This window comes from Dipodomys ordii, unplaced genomic scaffold (assembly GCF_000151885.1).
Source record: "Dipodomys ordii isolate 6190 unplaced genomic scaffold, Dord_2.0 Scaffold134, whole genome shotgun sequence".
NCBI classification, from domain to species: domain Eukaryota; kingdom Metazoa; phylum Chordata; class Mammalia; order Rodentia; family Heteromyidae; genus Dipodomys; species Dipodomys ordii.
This window is the reverse complement of record NW_012267350.1, coordinates 1,601,079-1,619,042: the sequence shown is the minus strand read 5'-3', so window position 1 is coordinate 1,619,042 and position 17,964 is coordinate 1,601,079. Positions and strand designations below refer to the sequence as shown.

The 17,964-nt window shown below is 40.9% G+C and overlaps 1 protein-coding gene across 1 annotated transcript in view; it reads right to left on the bottom strand.

Annotated features, from left to right (window-relative positions):
* LOC105996648 (chromosome unknown open reading frame, human CXorf36) overlaps window positions 1–17,964 on the bottom strand; it is a 43,463-nt gene that overhangs the window by 5,707 nt on the left and 19,792 nt on the right. Inside the window, exon 3 of the mRNA XM_013030840.1 lies at window positions 4,570–4,621. Within this exon, the coding sequence (XP_012886294.1) occupies window positions 4,570–4,621 (52 nt within the window). The remainder of the gene's footprint in view (window positions 1–4,569; window positions 4,622–17,964) is intronic.

Below are 17,964 nucleotides of genomic sequence, written 5' to 3'. Positions count from 1 at the left end.
TAGTGTAATATATATATATATATATATATATACATACATACATACATACATATCCTTAGGCTGCAACTTAAAAACTTTGGATAGGGAGGTCCAGTAGGGGCCCAGAATTCTGCGTTTTTGAGCAGTGTCCCAGTCATTCTTTTTACCAGGCAAGTTTGAGGAATATAGGCAGTGAGCATGGTGATAAGGAATTAGATGTGATTTAGCTGTCCTACATTAGGAGATCTGGAAGATGTCCTTGGGCAGACATCTTCCTTTATTTTGACATAATACAGATGGTTGTGCATTTTTGATGGTACAGTATGGACATTTGGTGATGGCTTCCCTATCACTCTTCAGATAGCTGTTATCTTGCTCTGAAGTGTGTGTGTGTGTGTGTGTGTGTGTGTGTGTGTGTGTGTGTAAATACCAGAGCTTGAACTCAGGGCCTAGGGCACTGTCCTTTAGCTTTTTCACTCAAGCTGGCACTCTACCACTTGAGCCACATCCAGTTTCCCACTTTTTGCTGTTAAACTGAAGATAAGAGTCTCACTGGCTTTTCCTGCTCAGGGTGGCTTTAAGCCATGATCCTCAGATCTCAACCTCCAGACTAGCTATGATTACAGGTGTGAGCCACCAGAGCCTGGCTTCTTGAGAGGTTTTGACTGATAAAAGTTATCCTTTAAAAGGGAGTATGCTTATTATAGAAAGGTTAATTTAGAAGCACGGATTAACTAATGAGTAGGCACAAAACTGCAGACCCAATTAGTAGGGATCCAGGGCAGTTTAATGAGATCCTATCTCTAAATTAAATTTAAAAATTAAAAAAAATCAAGGAATGAATCTGTCAGGAGGAAATCATAGCTGATTGGAGGAGAGACAGAATTGCAGAGAGGATTTCATAGATGATTCGAGGAGAGATAGAGTTGCAGAAAGGAAGTCGTAGCTGATTGGAGGAGTGATGGAGTTGCAGACTACTCAAATGATGTCAAAGAACTAGCTGAGCATTTCAGAAGGTAAACTCTCTTCCAGACAGCTTCATAAAGAAACAGGAGTGACAGATTGCTGCTGAACAGGCATCAACTGTCCCAGGGCCGAGGAATGACAAGAACATCTGAGACTTCCTAAGTTGGATCAGGGCAGGGAAAGGTAGTAAGATTACCCTTTTGGTCATTTCAACAAAAAAAGATGTCAGAAGTAATGCTATGAAATAGTCCAATTTAGTATGGTGGAAGGACTGGAGAAATTGTTGGAATGCTCTCTTGCTGACTGTACGGTCACTTCTTTGTTCCTTGAAGCAAGACTCAGTTTACATGCATCATGCAGGAAGAAGGCCTGGCTTGGTGAGAGCACGTGCTCTGTACTTGGTAAATGGCATGTTTGATTTTTTTCCCATCATTGTCATCAGCATGGATCTCTGATACAGGGTGACTGGTGTAAAAGCTCCAACTAATTGGTTGTTGTGCAAAATGAATCCAATTATTTGGGCTCTCTTTTTGGATTTAGATTTTTTTGATCTATCTGGGAAAGAGTTGGTAAGGTAGAGATAGAGGAGGAAGTAGAGAGGACCGGAGCCAGAGTGCTTGAAGGTCAAAAAAAGAGAAGCTCTAGCACCAGCATCACAGGTGCTAAAGATGAGCTCAGTTCCTGGAAGATTCTATGCTAAGGTCTGGACCAGGCATTGTGCTGTGATTTGGATGTGTTCTTTAACACTTCATAGTTGGAAACTTAATCCAAATCATATGTTAATGGTACTTGGAGTGGGAAACATTTGGGAGACAGGATTAGAAGAGGTCAAGAGGGTGGGATCAACATGAAGGTATTAGTAGCTTTTAAGAAGAGCTCAAGTCCCTGGTGCAGTGGCTCACACCTGTAATCCTAGCTATTCAGGAAGCTGAGATCTAAGGATCATGGTTCAAAGCCAGCCCTGCCAGAAAAGTCCCTGAGACTCTTATCTCCAATTAACCACCAGAAAACCAGAAGTGGCACTGTGCTCAAGTGGTAGAGTGCCTTGGGCTGAAGAGCTCAGGGACAGCACCCAGAACCAGAGTTCAAGTCCCGTGATTAACAAAAAAAAAAAAAAGAGAAGAGCTCAAGAGACATGTAAGCTAGCACACTTACTCTGCCTCACCACATGATGCTTTCACCATGGAATAACATAGAGTCCCTTACCAGATGTGAGTGCCAAGCTCTCAGACTTCTAGAACCTTGTGCTTAATAAATATTTATTACACATTGGTCTGTGATGTTCATGGTAGCAACAGAAAAGAAGTTTGAGACAGAAAACATGATCACAAATTCATTTTCCAGAAACTGTGTTCTCTGATTATTTGCTCCTTATACCCAGGGAAGCCAAGCGGCCCAGTGATGTACAGAAATGTGGTTATTTTTATAGATAAAATATTATAGGTTTATTTTGCAATATGAGGGAAGGGCAGTGGGTTAGGATCAGAAGTCTTAGATCTGATGAAACTCAATGTTGGCATTTATAAGGTTAATGATGGGGCATTTTTCTGATTTCACATTAATCACAAAGAGGGTGATATTCGTATGAAGCATTGAACATCTCAGGCCTCTAGAGAGCCACATTATGGTCAAGCTCATTTCCAAATCCTAATTGACCCACTTGAATGACTTGGTTGTCAGAAGCAGCTATTACTAGAAAGACAAAGATTGATCACTACTGGACATATTTGAATATTTGTTCTGATGGAAATATAACTGTTCTCAGAGAATCTAAGAACAGAAGTATGTTTTTCCTCTCTAACGTCAGAAATTAGCATTTTTCATGAGGAACATTACCCTTAACAGTTAGGTATGAAAAGCAGAGGGAGAACTCTCTCAGGTACATAAAGTTTTACTTTGAATGAATAAACTTACCGGTTCTCAAGCTCTCTTAGCACCCAAGTTCTAGTAGTTTCTAATATACATACTTTCTGATTAACATACCTGAACACTTTTTTCTTTGTGCTAGCCGGGGGCTTGAACTCAGGATCTGGACACTGTCCCTGAGCTTTTTCACTCAAAGTTGTTGCTCTATCACTTGAGCCACAGCTCCACTTCTGAATTTTTGCTGGTTAGTTGGAGATGATAGTCTTACGGACTTTTTTGTCCAGACTGGCTTCAAATTGGGATCCTCAGATCTCAGTCTCTTGAGTAGTTAGGATTACAGGCATGCGCCATTGGCACCCAGCTCTGAACACTTTTTCATGATATAATAGTTGTTAAATATTTGTAAAATAGTACTAAGGTTAATCATATATAATAGTTAATCAGTATGACATAATTACAACAATGACAATTCAATAGCTGTCTTGATGGTTATGGATAATAGATGCAAAATGTTCTGAAGATTTCTTCAGGCTGCATTGTATTCAAAATCACGAGATGTTCTGGGAATGTGGCTTAGTGGTAGAGTGCTGCCTAACATACATGAAGCCCTGGGTTTGATTCCTCAGTACCACATACACAGAAAAAGCCAGAAGTGGTGCTGTGGCTCAAGTGGTAGAATGCCAGCCTTGAGCAAAAGAAGCTCAGTGACAGGTTCCAGACCCTGAGTACAAGCCCTACGACCGGCAAAATAGACAAACAAACAAATAAATATCATGAGATGTTCCATTTTACTTATTACTCAGAAAAACATCTCACAGTTCTTTCTTTATTCCTCTCCTCTCCTTTTCTCTCCTCTCCTCTCCTTTCTTTTTCTTTTGTGCTGGTATTGGTTATTGAATTCAGGGCCTTGGGCTCTCTTTGTCTTGCTTGCTTACAGCTGGTGTTCTACCATTTTAGTTCCATCTCCAGCTGGACATTTTACTGTTTATTTTGTAGATGGAGTCTCACTGACATTTTTGCCCAGGCTGGCTTTGGACAGCTATTCTTAAATCTCAGCCTCCCAAGTGGCTAGGATTACAGGCATGTGCCACTGGTGCCTGGATTTACAGTTCTTTTGCTACGCCAGTAAAGGAATTTTCTCCCATTCCCCAAAGTTCTTTTTGATTATATTTTTCTTCTGAAATCCAGACACAAATGCAGAGTGTTTTGATGTATTAAATTTCACTTTACGATTGTCTGCCACCATGGTGATGGTTTTGGAGAAATAGTTTAAAAAGCTTAACGATCCAAAATATTCATTGTAACTCTTAGTCACATGACTTAACAGGCAGCATTCACTCTTAGCTCACTGCTACAGGTACTAGAGGAAGGGAAGATATAATATAGACAGTTGCTCAACCGTTTTGCATTTGCTTTGAAATCTACAAGATACAGAAAGTTTAGGTCAGGTACCTTCCACGTTGCTCTATGCTGTCTTTTGCTTAGGCTGTTCAATTCAGATTCTATGAAACTCAGTGCTGGGGACTCATACCTGTAATTCTAACTACTCAGGAGACTGATATCTGAAGACTGTAGTTCGAAGCCAACCTGGGTAGGAAAGTCTGTGCGATTCTTATCTCCAATTAACCAACAAAATGCTAGACATGGACATTTTATTCAAGTGGTAGTTTGCCAGACTTGAATGAATAAGCTTAGAGAGTCCAAGTCCAAGACCTAGTACCAGCACCAAAAAAAAAAAAAGTCTTTTCACTTTCTCACTTCCAGTGAAATCCTTTGCTTGGGCAGAACTTCTCTTTAGGTTCTGGGTGCTCTGGAGGGATAAGTGGAATGTTATGTCATGAGCAGAGAAGTTTTGTTTCAGTTGCCTGGGAAGAGTATTGAAGAGTCACCCCCGAAAGACAGTGTTTCACACGCTTTGTACTTTCCCGCCTCTACCAGAACTTTCTGGCACATCTCTGTGACTCATCTTTGCATGCTGATTGCCAAGTTTTGTTCAACCTATTTTTTTGGGAGGGGGGTCAGGTCGTGGGACTTGAACTCTGGGCCTGGGCACTGTCCCTCAGCTCTTCAGCTCAAGGCTAGCGCTCTACCACTTGAGCCACAGCACCACTTCCAGCTTTTTTCTTTTTTTTATGTGGTGCTGAGGAATCAAACCCAGGGCCTCATGCATGCAAGGCAAGCGCTCTACCACTGAGCCACCTTCCCAGCCCTTGTTCAATCTATCTTGTATTCCACTGGCCTGCATGGATGTGTGGCCAGTGCTTCAGCCCAGATTTCTAAAGAAAAATATAGGCATTCATACTTTCCCTATTCAGGAGATAGTGTGATAATGTAGTTACAAGCATGTCCTGGACAGTCAAGCCACCTGGTTGGAGCCCAGCTCTGTCACTTAGCAACTGCCACAGTATCTTCATATATAACGGAGGGGTCCTGATGACTTACCTTCTGAACCAGGTTATTTTAAAGAGTGAAGTAGATGTTTTTAAAACCAGCCCATCAGGCAATATACTAGGACTGCCTCAAGCAACCTGAAAAGATGGTTGCTATAACAATCACAGTATCTGCTCAGGAGAGTGCGGAGAGGGTCAACTGTGTGGAGATTGAGCTTCGACTTGATGATAACCAAAACAATAGTGAACATTATTACATGAGTTCCTGATATGTGTTGCCATGTTCATTCTCACACTTACTGGAGGCAAGCATTGTGATAGCCCACAATGAGGATTCTGTGTGCCAGAGAGCTGAGTGACATATTCAGGGTTTTGTAGATAGTAGTAGGATCTACCTAAGTCCTTGATCAGGCCCTATTGCTTCCTAGTATTGTAGGAAGTAGGCTCAGCCTCCTTGTGGGTCTGCTTTCTCCAGTACTGACCAGTAGTCCATGCTTCAAGTTCAGAAACTGGATTTCATACACCCTCCTTTCTTTAGGAACTCTGGATGTAGTCTGGCCTCTGGTAGATGACATATCTTTGGCATGTGCCCTCCCTTCTTTGCTTTCTCCAGAATCCCTTTGCTTTGGAGCTTTTCTAGACCTCTATGTGGATCCTTGCTTGTCTACCCTGTATACCATTCATAGGCCATTTATGGAAAGATCAGTTGTTTTCAAGCCATTTTTTAGGAAAGCAAAGACCCAGATCCTGCCCCAGACCTGAGGTCTGATGTGTGTGTGTGTGTGTGTGTGTGGGTGTTCCTGAGGACTCTGATGCATGCTCAAGTCTGACAATGAACGTCCTGTAGAATGAACTTTAGCTTTGCTCTCTCAACCTCAGCTATTACAATGTTTACCCATTGTTCTCCAATACTATAATGGTGAGTCAAGACACTGCTTCCCACAATCACACAGCATTCTCACTTCCAGTCTTTGTCCCACCTATCGGAAGGTGGGTCATTGGCATTTTTCCTCCTTCCCTTTCTTTCCCAGTTCAGACCCCATCTCCTCCATGCAGATATCTTAACGTCTCTAGTCCCCCTTTTCTTCTTTCTCCTGCAATCCGTATATGCAGGCTTTATGCTGTGTGCTCACAGGATCTCTCCTCAGCTGTTTGGTGCCTTGTAGAAAGAAACTTTGCATAATCACACTTCTGTAACCAAGACCAGGTCTAGTAGGGAGTAGGCACCTCCAAGGTATTGAAGAAGCAACTCCTTATTGCCAGAATGATTGATGCATTGATCAACTGCAGTATACTTGCTTGCAATGTCTTTCTCAACCCCAGATTCCTGAGGGGCTGAGTCAGACAGCTGATGTTCTGCTCAGGCAATGCTGGACAATCAGGGAACATAACTAATATAGAGAGAACCAGTCTTCTCACTGCTCATGAAACAGACAGCCAGAAAGGAACAGAGATGAGAAACAGTGTGGCCCTGGAGACAGAGGTGGACTATCCAGTAGATCTGGATAGATTTGCCTCCAGGACATTGAACCACCTTTTAGACTTTAATTGGTCTCTGATCCTTACAAGTACTGAACCCTGATTATGATGCAAGTGAATGGTTGCTTTTGGAAGCACACCTTGTCAGGGTTAAGTAGGTGGCCATCTTTGCTGAATATCTCACAATGTCATACATGATGTCTATGTATCATTAACCCTGGTCCAGCCTACTTGTTCTAACTTTCCTGTGTCTTTCTTTCTTTAATGTAGTACTGGGGCTTGAAATCAAAGACTCATGTTTTTGGCTGGCTTTTTAAATTTAAAGCTGGTGCTCTACCATTTGAGCCATGCCCCCACTTCTTGCTTTTTGCTGGTTGGTTGGAGTCTCACAGATTTTCCTGCCTGGGCTGACCTTGAACAGGATGCTCAGAACTTAGTATCCCAAGTATCTAGGATCAAATGTGTGAGACACTAGTAATAGGCCTTGCATCTTTTTCTGGCAAACACTTGGCACCCAGAGGCTAGCTTGGGAGCCACCATGATCCACACTTCTATGGGGAGCTGACATCTTGGATGATGTTATTGGTGCAAGCAGTAGCTGGCTTTCTCTTTTTCTCAGAGACTTTCATTTCTTCTCCCACTTCCAACTTGAACCTTTATCTTCCTCCATCCCAGGGCCCTTGGGGCTTTGCTGCTGGAGCGTTTAGGCTGCTCAAAGATTTTCACCCTGGCAGATGAGCTCTAATCATTGTGGCAGGCCATTCAGCTGATAGTTTGGGCAGACAGGGCAGCTGATGCAGAGTAAACTACATTATTTCATGGTCTGTCATTTTGATTCAGGTATGCTAAAGCTGGTCATAATTCTCCCTTGGGCAATTTCTTTCTATGGACTGCTGGTTTTTCTCTTTCCTTCATTCTCATTTTAGAAATGAGAAGATAAGAAGTTAAGCACTTCTGACAAGTCACTGATGCACCCAAGCACCCAAGCTTGTAGGAAAATCCAGAGGAGCTCAGTAATTTCTACTGTGCAAAGGTACTGTGGTCCCGAAAGTCCAGAGAGAATTCTGATAGTCAAGAAAACTTTTATCCTGACCTAGGGAAGGGGCTGTTAGGTTTCTTCTCTTCTGTCCCCACCCCCTGGGCCCTTTCTGGTGAGAATATGTCATCTGTATCAGTCAGGTAAAATCCCAGGAGCAAAATTGTCAATTTTCCATTTGGTGCTGGGAATGGAATCAGGGCCTCACAAATGCGAGGCAAGTGCTCTATCACTGTATCTTCTTCCTAGTTCACTTCTTAACCCTTGTTCTTACCCTATTCACTGCCCCCACTGCTTCCACTGCTGTGAACCTAAGGTGGATTCACAGGGTACCACATATCTTTCTTTGTGGTAGAAGGGTCAGGAGAGAGAGGAAAGCAGGTAGCTTCCTGGATGTGAGAAAGAGCAACAGAGGCACTGGAGAGAGAAGCTGCAAAGCTGAGTTTTTCTCCTAAGAAGGAAGTACTAAGCCAGGAGCAGGTGGCTCATGCCTGTAATCCTAGCTACTCAGGAGGCTGAGATAAGAGGATTGCGGTTCAAGGCCAGCCAGGGCAGAAAAGTCCCCATGAGACTCTTATCTCCAATTAACCACCAGAAAACTGGGAGTGGCTCTGTGGCTCAAATTGGTAGAGTGCTTACCTTGAGCTGGAGAACTCAGGGACAGCGCCCAGGCCCAGAGTTCAAGCCTCATTACTGACAAAAGAGGAGGAGGAGGAGGAGGAGGGGGAGGAGGAGGAGGGGGAGGTACTAGCAGTTTAAACCCAAGCCAGTCACTAGGATCAATGGCCTTTTGGAACTGCATTGCAGGGAAAATAAAAAAGAAATTGGAAAACCCTTCCTTCCTTCCTTCCTTCCTTCCTTCCTTCCTTTTCTTCCTTCTTTCCTTCCTTCCTTCCTTCCTTTCTCTCTCTCTTTCTTTCTTTCTTTCTTTCTTCCTTCCTTCCTCTCTCTCTCTTTCTTTCTTTCTTCCTTCCTTCCATCCTCTCTCTCTTTCTTTTCTCTTTCTTTCTTTCTCTCTTTCCTTCCTTCCTTCTTTTCTTACTTTCTTTCTTTCTTTCTTTCTTTCTTTCTTTCTTTCTTTAGCTTGAACTCAAGGCCTGGGCACTGTCCCTGAGTCTCTCTATGCTCAGAGCTAGCACTCTACCACTTGAGCCACAGCACCATTTTTTCTGATTAGTTTATTGGAAATAAGAGTCTCACAAACTTTCCTGCCCAGGCTGGCTTTGAACTGTAATCCTCCAGTCTCAGCCTCCTGAGTAGCTAGGATTACAGGCATGAGCCACCAGTGCCCAGCTTTTCGAAACTCTTTCTCCAACCCAAATCTCCTACTCCAACCATGCACATGGGTAGAAATCTTGCTCATTTTCCCTCTGAGGTTGTTGCAAATTATTGGTTTACCAAATGTTTATCAAAACATATGTAAAATGCCTTATATAAAGTAGAGACTACAAAGATAAATAATAGAGGGCTTTATCTCCAAGGAACTGGTACTCTTATGAGCCAGAATATACAGCCATACCACACTGACCAAGAGAAAGAACAGGATGAATGCTGTGAGAGGTATAGCTAGGTGCTTTGGGAATACAGAGGAAAAATCAGTAGTGGAATCCAGGCAGACTTCATGGAAAGTCTCAATCAATGAGTAGGACTTTGGAAAGTGGAGCTCTAATGTCACTTATTTCAAGTTGAAGGATCAGAATTGAGCAAAGACAGGGAGAAGTCAGAGACCATGTTTGGCCTTTAGGATACAGACATGGGTTTATCAGAGAAGTTTGGAAAAATCGGTTAAAACTAAACTGTGAAGCTTTTGAACACTATATGTTGTAATTCAGAGTTTATTCTATAGATAATGTGTAAGATCTTAGAGAGAAATGTTTGTTTATGAGATGCCATGGACCGCTGGGCATGGTGGTATATACCTATAATCCTAACTACTAGGGAAAAGTGTGAGAACTTCTCTGAAATAAAGGAGGGAAAAAAAGGACTGGGGACATGGCTCAAGTGATAGAACACTTGCTTATCAAGTGTGAGACCTTGAGCTCAATCGCCAGTACCACCAAAAAGAAAAAAACAAAAGATGTCATGGGCACTCAATTTCTGGTTGGAGTTAAATTTGATTGGCTAAAATGCATTTAAATATGCAAAAAACTTCATACCCTTGACTTACTGGTTATTCTATAGAAAAGTAGGAAAGAAACAAAACATAGTATTTAAGGGTATAGTTTCTGGAGTCAGGAGAGAGGCTTGTGTTCAAATCCCAGGTCTAAAATATACTAGTTCAGTGACCTATGGCAAGTCCTCAGTTTCACATCTATAAAGGGGGGTGGGAATTTTCCATTGAGGCTAGGTATTGGTAGCTCACACCTATACTCTGGAGGCTGAGCAGTCCAGGCAAGAAAGTCTGTGAGACTCTTTTCTCCAATTAACTGAAAGAAAAGCTGAAAGTGGAGTTGTGACTCTAGTGGTAGAGCACCAGCCCTGAACCAAAAGCCAAATGAGAGCTCAAGGCTTTTTTTTTCCCTGTAAACAACTCGAATTTATTGCTTTGACTTGAATTTTGTATTTAAATTATTTTACATCAATGCTTGAATTACATGTTTATATACATATATGTTTTTTATTGTAAAAAATACTGTATAGAGGGGTTACAGTTACATGAGTATGGTAATGAGTACATTTCTTTTTTTTTTTGTCGGTCATGGGGCTTGAACTCTGGGCTTGGGCACTGTCCCTCAACAATTCAGCTCAAGGCGAGCACTCTACCATTTGAGCCACAGCACCACTTCCGTTTTCTAGCAAGGGGGGGCGGTTATTGTAGATAAGAGTCTCATGAACTTTCCTGCCTGGGATGGCTTTGAATCGTGATCCTCAGATCTCAGCCTCCTAAGTAGCTAGGATTACATGCATGAGCCACCAGCGCTTGGCTATGAGTACATTTCTTATTAAGCATTGTTACCTCTTCCTTTGTTTTCCCTCTCCAATCCCTTCCCTCCCAACCTCCCCAACTGCCCCCTCTAAGATTGTAAAGTTTGTTTTCAACATAGTGTTTTGTACATCTCATTGTTACAATGGGTCAACCTGTACCTTTATTTCAGCATTTTGTTATTTCCCTTCTCCTCCCCCAATTAGAAAAATGTATATACAAGATGCAGGGCACCAGAATCAAATACATTGAAAACAGGGGTGAGCTCAGGGCTTTGAGTTCAAGTTTCAGTACTGGAACACATACACACATACACATGTGTGCGCGCGCGCACACACACACACACACACACACACACACACAAATTCGCATAGTTTTGAAGACTGTAGTGGTCAGGCACCAGTATCTCATGTCTGTAATCCTAGCTAATCAGGAAGCTGAGATCTAAGGATCAAAGTTCAAAGTTAGAATGAACAGGAAAGTCTGTAAGACTCATTTCCAATTAACCACCAAAAAAGCTGGAAGTGGAGTTGTGGCTCAAAGTGGTAGAATGCCAGCCTTGAGTAAAAAAGCTCAGTAACAGCACCCTGGCCCTGAGTTCAAGCCTCAGAACCAGCACATACACATACACTAAAGAAATAAAGAAATAAAGAAAGAAAGAAAGAAAGAAAGAAAGAAAGAAAGAAAGAAAGAAAGGAAGGAAGGAAGGAAGGAAGGAAGGAAGGAAGGAAGGAGGGACGGAGGGAAGGAAGGAAGGAGGGAAGGAAGGAAGGAAGGAAGGAAAGAAGGAAAGAAAAAAAAAGAAAGAAAGGAAGAAATCTGAATTCAAGCCCCAGGACCAGAAAACAATAACAACAACAACAAAAACAGAAGAAAAGAATGTTCTTGAGCTAGAAAAGGAAACAGTTCATTACAAGAGACTAGCAGGTTGCCAGTTGAGGATGTGTTGGAGAAAGAAAGGGTGAGACTATGGGGCTCCGGGCTTTTTGAAGCAGTCTAGAAATGGTGTCTTTCTACCTCCCAATAAATGGGGTGAAACTGAAGGTGTGCTATAGAAGGAGGACATGGCTGAAAGATTTTTTTTTTTGCACACAGACACAAGATGTGCATAGAGAGCAAGAGGTCCGCAGTGGGGCCTGAGAGAAGCTATCTATAATACAAATATCTGCCAAAGGACAAGTATTCAGCCGATAAATATAATGTACAAATTGGTAATAAAGACAGACAAGCCAATAAGAAAACAGACACACAAGTTAGTACTTTATCAAAGAAGCCAGTAAATAGATGACATTAGTTAATTAATTATCAGAAAACTGCAAATGAAGCTGCATAATAAGATGCTTCTAGACACCCAGTAAAATAACTAAAGGTAAAAACCCACAATTTTAGGTGCTGATAGGAAACAATGGAAAGTTCCCTTCCATGGCACATAGGAAGAAAGCAGTTCAACCACTTCAGAAAACTGACTGGCGCTCTACATTATAGCTACTAAAGCTATTTACAGGTAACACTATGACCCAGAAGTTCTGCTTCTGTGTGCTTCTGTTCAGAGATAGACATGTAAAGAAATGCTGGCAGCAATTTTACTCAACACTTTGATCTAAAAGCAACCTAATTTTTCATCAACAGTAGAAAGCATACATTTTGATCTTATCATGCAGGGGATTTTTATACTTCAATGAAAGAGAAAACAAACTAACGATTTATGAAATAACATGGATAAGTAGCTTGGATTGATGATATTGTATTACAATATAGTACTATTATATTATTCCACTTAAATGAATTCAGGCAAAACTAATCCATAGCGATTTTTTTTTGTCGGTTGTGGGGCTTGAACTCAGGGCCTGGGAGCTGTCCCTAAGCCTCTTTGTGCTCAAGGTTAGCACTCTACTACTTGAGCCACAGTGCCAATTCTGGTTTTTTCAGTGGCTAAGTGAAGATAAGAGTCTCATGGGGACTTATTTTGCTGGGGCTGGCTTCAGACCGTGATCCTCAGATCTCAGCCTCCTGAATAGCTAGGATTACAGGCACCGGGCTTCCATAATGATTTTGTCCAGAATAGTGGCTACTTTAAGGAGAGGATTAGGTGACCTGATTTGGTTGGTCTAGGATTCAGAGGTTATTTTGGGATGTGGTACTTTCACTGCTAATTTACCCAAGATACCCCTCAAGCCAACTGGGATAGCTGGCCACCCTGGAAGGGGGTCTTTTTTTTTAGTAGGCACTATGAAAGAACCTAAGGGATGAGATGTCCAATATCTTGTTATGAGTTGTAGCCATTATTGAATACATGCGGGCTGGGATGTAGCTCAGTGGCAAAGCACTTGCCTAGCAAGTGCAACATCCTGGGTTCGATCCGCAGTACCAAAAAAAAAAAAAGAAAACACATTATTGAATACATGCATGAAATATTATCCTGGTATCCAATTAAGATTTATGTGATTATGTATTATGTATATTTTGTTCAAAAATCATTACAAGGATCTATCTTTGACCAGGCATAGTGGTGTATACTTGAAATCCTAGCACTTGGAAGGTCAAGACAACAGAATCAGGAGTTGGAGGCCACAGCAAGGTCCTGGTGGTTCACACATATAATCATAGCTACTCAGGAGGCTGAGATACCGAAGATCGCAGCTTGAACTTAGCATAGGCAGAAAAGCCTGAGACTCTCTCCAAGGTAACCACTTTTAAAAGGCAGGCCAGAGTTTTGACAAGTAGAGGTGCCATCTGTGAACAAGAAAGTCAAGCAAGAAAGCCAAATGAGAGCCTGAGGCCCTGAGTTCAAGCCTTGGTGCCAGTACAAAAATGAAAAGGAGGAGAAAGAGGAGGAGGAAGAGGAGGAGAAGGAGGAGGAGGAGGAGGAGGAGGAGGAGGAGGAGGAGGAGGAGGAGGAGGAGGAGGAGGAGGAGGAGGAGGAGGAGATCTGTCTAGGCTATACAGGGACATTGTCTGAAAAAACAGAGTAAAATTAGAACAAAGGTAGATAGAAAGGAAGGAAGGAAGGAAGGAAGGAAGAAAGGAAGAAGGAAAAGAAAAGGTATGCTTTCACAATGCACAGAAAACAAAGAAAGCTAAGACTTGTTGAAAAGCACTATGGGGAGAAATTAGGTGAATAAGATAATTGATGGAAGTGGCGCAGTGGCTCAACTGGTAGAGTGCTAGCCTTGAGCTGAAGAGCTGAGGGACAGAGCCCAGACAGAGAGTTCAATCCCCATGACCAACAAAAAAAAATGTACTTACAGTAGGTTAGACCATGCAGAAGATCAAATCTATGGAATTGAAGACAGTCTAGATATTATAGAGAAAGAACATGCAACTATCCAAGACAAATCCAAGAAATATTATAGATCTACTCAATATTTGGAAGACACCATCAGAAGACCTAGCGACAGAAGTTAATGGTCTAGGAAATTTATTTAACAGGATATTAGCAGAGAACTTTCCAAACATGCAAAAAGATAGGCCTATTCAGATACAAGAAGCTTTTAGAACCCCAAATAGACCAGACCAGAACAGGACATCCCACTGTCACATTATAATCCACACAGGATCAATTCAGACCAAGAACAGGATCCTTAAAGCTGTCAAGGAGAGAAGATCAATCATCTATAAAGAGAAACCAATTAGAATAACCTCAGACTTCTCAGCAGACACATGAAAGGAAGAAGAGCCTGGAATGATGTATGCCAGGCCCTAAAGACAAGTAACTATCAACCAAGAATACTGTACCCAGATAAATTCTCCTTTATAATGGAGGGTCAAATAAAAACCTTCCATAGCAAAGAAAAACTGAAACAATATATCTCCACCAAACCAGCCCTACAAAAAATATTTAAAGATGTCTTACACATAGAAAACCAACAAGACCACAGTAAAGGTCAAGAAACCACACCCAAACTGAGAATCCAAGAACCATAGGAAGAACCCAGTTGCCACAGCCCCCAAGAAGGTGGATAACATGGCAGGGACTACCAAACACGTCTTAGTCATAACTCGCAAGATTAATGAACTTAACTCCCCAATTAAGTCATATAGACTGTCTAGTTGGATGAAAAAGCAAGATCCTTCTATCTGATACCTTCAAGAGTCATACCTTGCCCATAAAAACAAACACATTTTGAAAGTGAAAGGCTGGAACAAAATCTACCAAGCAAACGGCCCCCATAAACAGGCGGGAGTTGCAATCCTAATATCAGATAAAATAGACTTCAAATTAAAATTAGTGAGAAGAGATAAAGAAGGTCACTACATACTAATTAAGGGATCTCTCCTTCAGGAGGATATTACAGTTGTAAATACCTATTCACCAAACGATGGAGCACCCACATTTATCCAACAAACACTACTTTCCCTCAAATCCCACATAAATGCAAAGACATTAATTGTTGGGACTTTAACACACCACTATCCCCACCAGATAGATCAACTCGGCAAAATCTCAATACAGAAACCGCAGATCTAAACAACTGCATAGATCAACTAGATTTAACAGACAGCTACCGAATACTTCACCCAGCAGCATCAGAATACACGTTTTTCTCAGCAGCACATGGAACATTTTCAAAAATAGACCACATTTTAGGTCACAAAGCAAACTTGTCCAAATTCAGAAACATTGAAGTTATACCTTGCATTCTCTCAGACCACAAGGGAATAAAATTAGAACTCAACACCAAAAGCCACCAAAGAAAGTCCTGTAACACATGGAGGCTGAAAAACACACTATTGAATTACCAGTGGGTCATGGTAGAGATTAGAAAGGAAATTCAAATGTTCCTGATATTCAACAAAAATGAACACACAAATTGCCAGCTCCTCAGGGACACAGCAAAGGCAGTACTCAGAGGCAAGTTTATAGCTGAGTTCCTACATCAACAAATTGGAGAGATCTGAAACCAACAACTTAATGGGTCATCTGAACCTCCTTGAAAAATAGCAGCAAGATAAACCCCAATCCAGTAGATGGAAAAAAATAAAAAATTAAATCAGAATTAAATAAATTAGAATTCAAAAAAACCATAGAAAGCATCAACAAAAGAAAGAGTTGTTTCTTTGAAAAAATTAACAAAATTGACAGACCCTTAGCATATCTTATCAGAAAAAGAAGAGAACACACCCAAATAAACAAACTTGGAGATAAGAATGGAAACATCACCACAGAAACAACCCAGATTCAGAACATTATAAGGGAATACTTCTCAAACATTTATGCTAATAAGTTTGAGAACCTGGCAGAAATGGACCTTTTTCTAGCAAATATCGACATGCCAAAATTAAACCAAGATGAGTTAAACAGGATCATATCAAGCACTAAAATAGAAACAGCAATAAGAGACCTCCCATCTAAAAAAAGCCCAGGATCAGATGGATTTACAGCAGAATTTTACAAGGCTTAAAAAGCAGAGTTCACACCAATACTCCTCCAACTCTTCAATGAAATTGAAAGAGAAAGTTCACTACCAAACTCTTTCTATGAAGCCATCATAACCCTCATCCCAAAACCAGGCAGGGACTCATCAAAGAAAGAGAAGTATAGACCCATTTCTTTGATGAACATTGATACAAAACTTCTCAACAAAATTTTGGCCAATCGACTTCAACAATTCATCCAAAAAATCATACACCATGATCAAACAGGATTCATTTCAGGGATGCAAAGCTGTTTCACTATATGCAAATCAATTAATATAATTCATCACATCAATAAGAGCGAAGATAAGAACCCCATGGTTATCTCAATAGATGCAGAAAAAGCATTTGACAAGATCTAACACCCCTTTATGATGAAGGCTCTGGAAAAACTAGGAATCCATGGAACATTCCTCAATACAGTAAAGGCTGTATATGACAAACTTACAGCCAGAATTATACTTAATGGCGAAAAAGTAAAGCCATTTCCTCTTAACTCAGGAATGAGACAAGGATGTCCATTCTCTCCATTTAGTATTAGAATGCCTAGCTACAGCAATAAGACAAGATGCAAATATAAAAGGGATCCAACTAGGGAAAGATAAAGTAAAACTCTCCCTGTCTGCAGATAAGATGATCTTGTACTTAAAGAATCCAACAGACTCCACTCCCAAACTAATCAAGCTGATTCAAAACTTTGGCAAAGTAACAGGGTATAAAATTAACCATCAAAAATCAATGGCTTTTCTGTATGCCAACAATAAGAAAAGCATGGCTGAAATCAGGAAAGCAACTCAAGTTGTAACAGCCCCACAAATAATAAAATATCTAGGAATTAACTTAACCAAAGAAGTGAAGGACCTCTATGATGAAAACTTTAAAAACCTGAAAAAGGAAATCAAAGCAGAACTTAGAAAGTGGAAAAACCTCCCATGCTCCTTAATTAGAAGGATCAACATCATGAAAATGGCTATACATACCAAGGCTATCTACAAATTCAATGTGATAACTATCAATATTCCAACCTCATTCTTCAAGGAAATAGAAGAGGCAATCCAAAAATTCATATGGAACAATTAACAGATCCTGAATAGCAAAAACGATCCTTAACAGAAAGAACAGTGCTGGAAGAATATCAATACCAAAATTCAAACTCTACTATAAAGCCAGAGTAATCAAAACAGCTTGGTGCTGGCACAAGAACAGACCTCAGGACCAATGGAATAGAATTGAAAACCCAGAAATGACCCCACAGACCTATAGCCATCTAATCTTCGATAAGGGAGCTAAAAAAATAAAATGTAAGAAAGACAACTTCTTCAGTAAATGGTGCTAGAAAAATTTGTTAATCACTTGTAGAAAACTAAAGCTAGATCTTTAAATATCACCCTGCACCAGAATCAACTCCAAATGGATCAAAGACCTCGGAGTCAAAGCAGACACCCTGTAAACACTACAGGATGGAATAGGAGAAACCCTAGGTATGTTTGGCACAGCTCGAAATTTTCTTAATAGAGACCCAGAAACACAACAAATCAAAGAAAGGTTGGACAAATGGGATTGCATGAACTTTCAGAGCTTCTGCATGGCAAAGGACATAGCTAGCAAGATCAATAGAAAGCCCACAGATTGGGAGAAGATCTTCACTAGCCAAACAACGGACAAGGGTCTCATATCTAAAATATACCTGGAACTCAAAAAATTAAATCCCCCAACAACAAATCCTCAGAGAACCAACTGCCCAATTAATAAGTGGGTTAAAGACTTGAAAAGAAACTTCTCTGAAGAGGAAATAAGAATGGCCAATATGAAGGAATGCTCAACCTCTCTGGCCATAAAAGAAATGCAAATCAAACAATATTGAGATTCCACCTCACCCCAGTTAGAATGGCTATAATCAAGAACTCTAA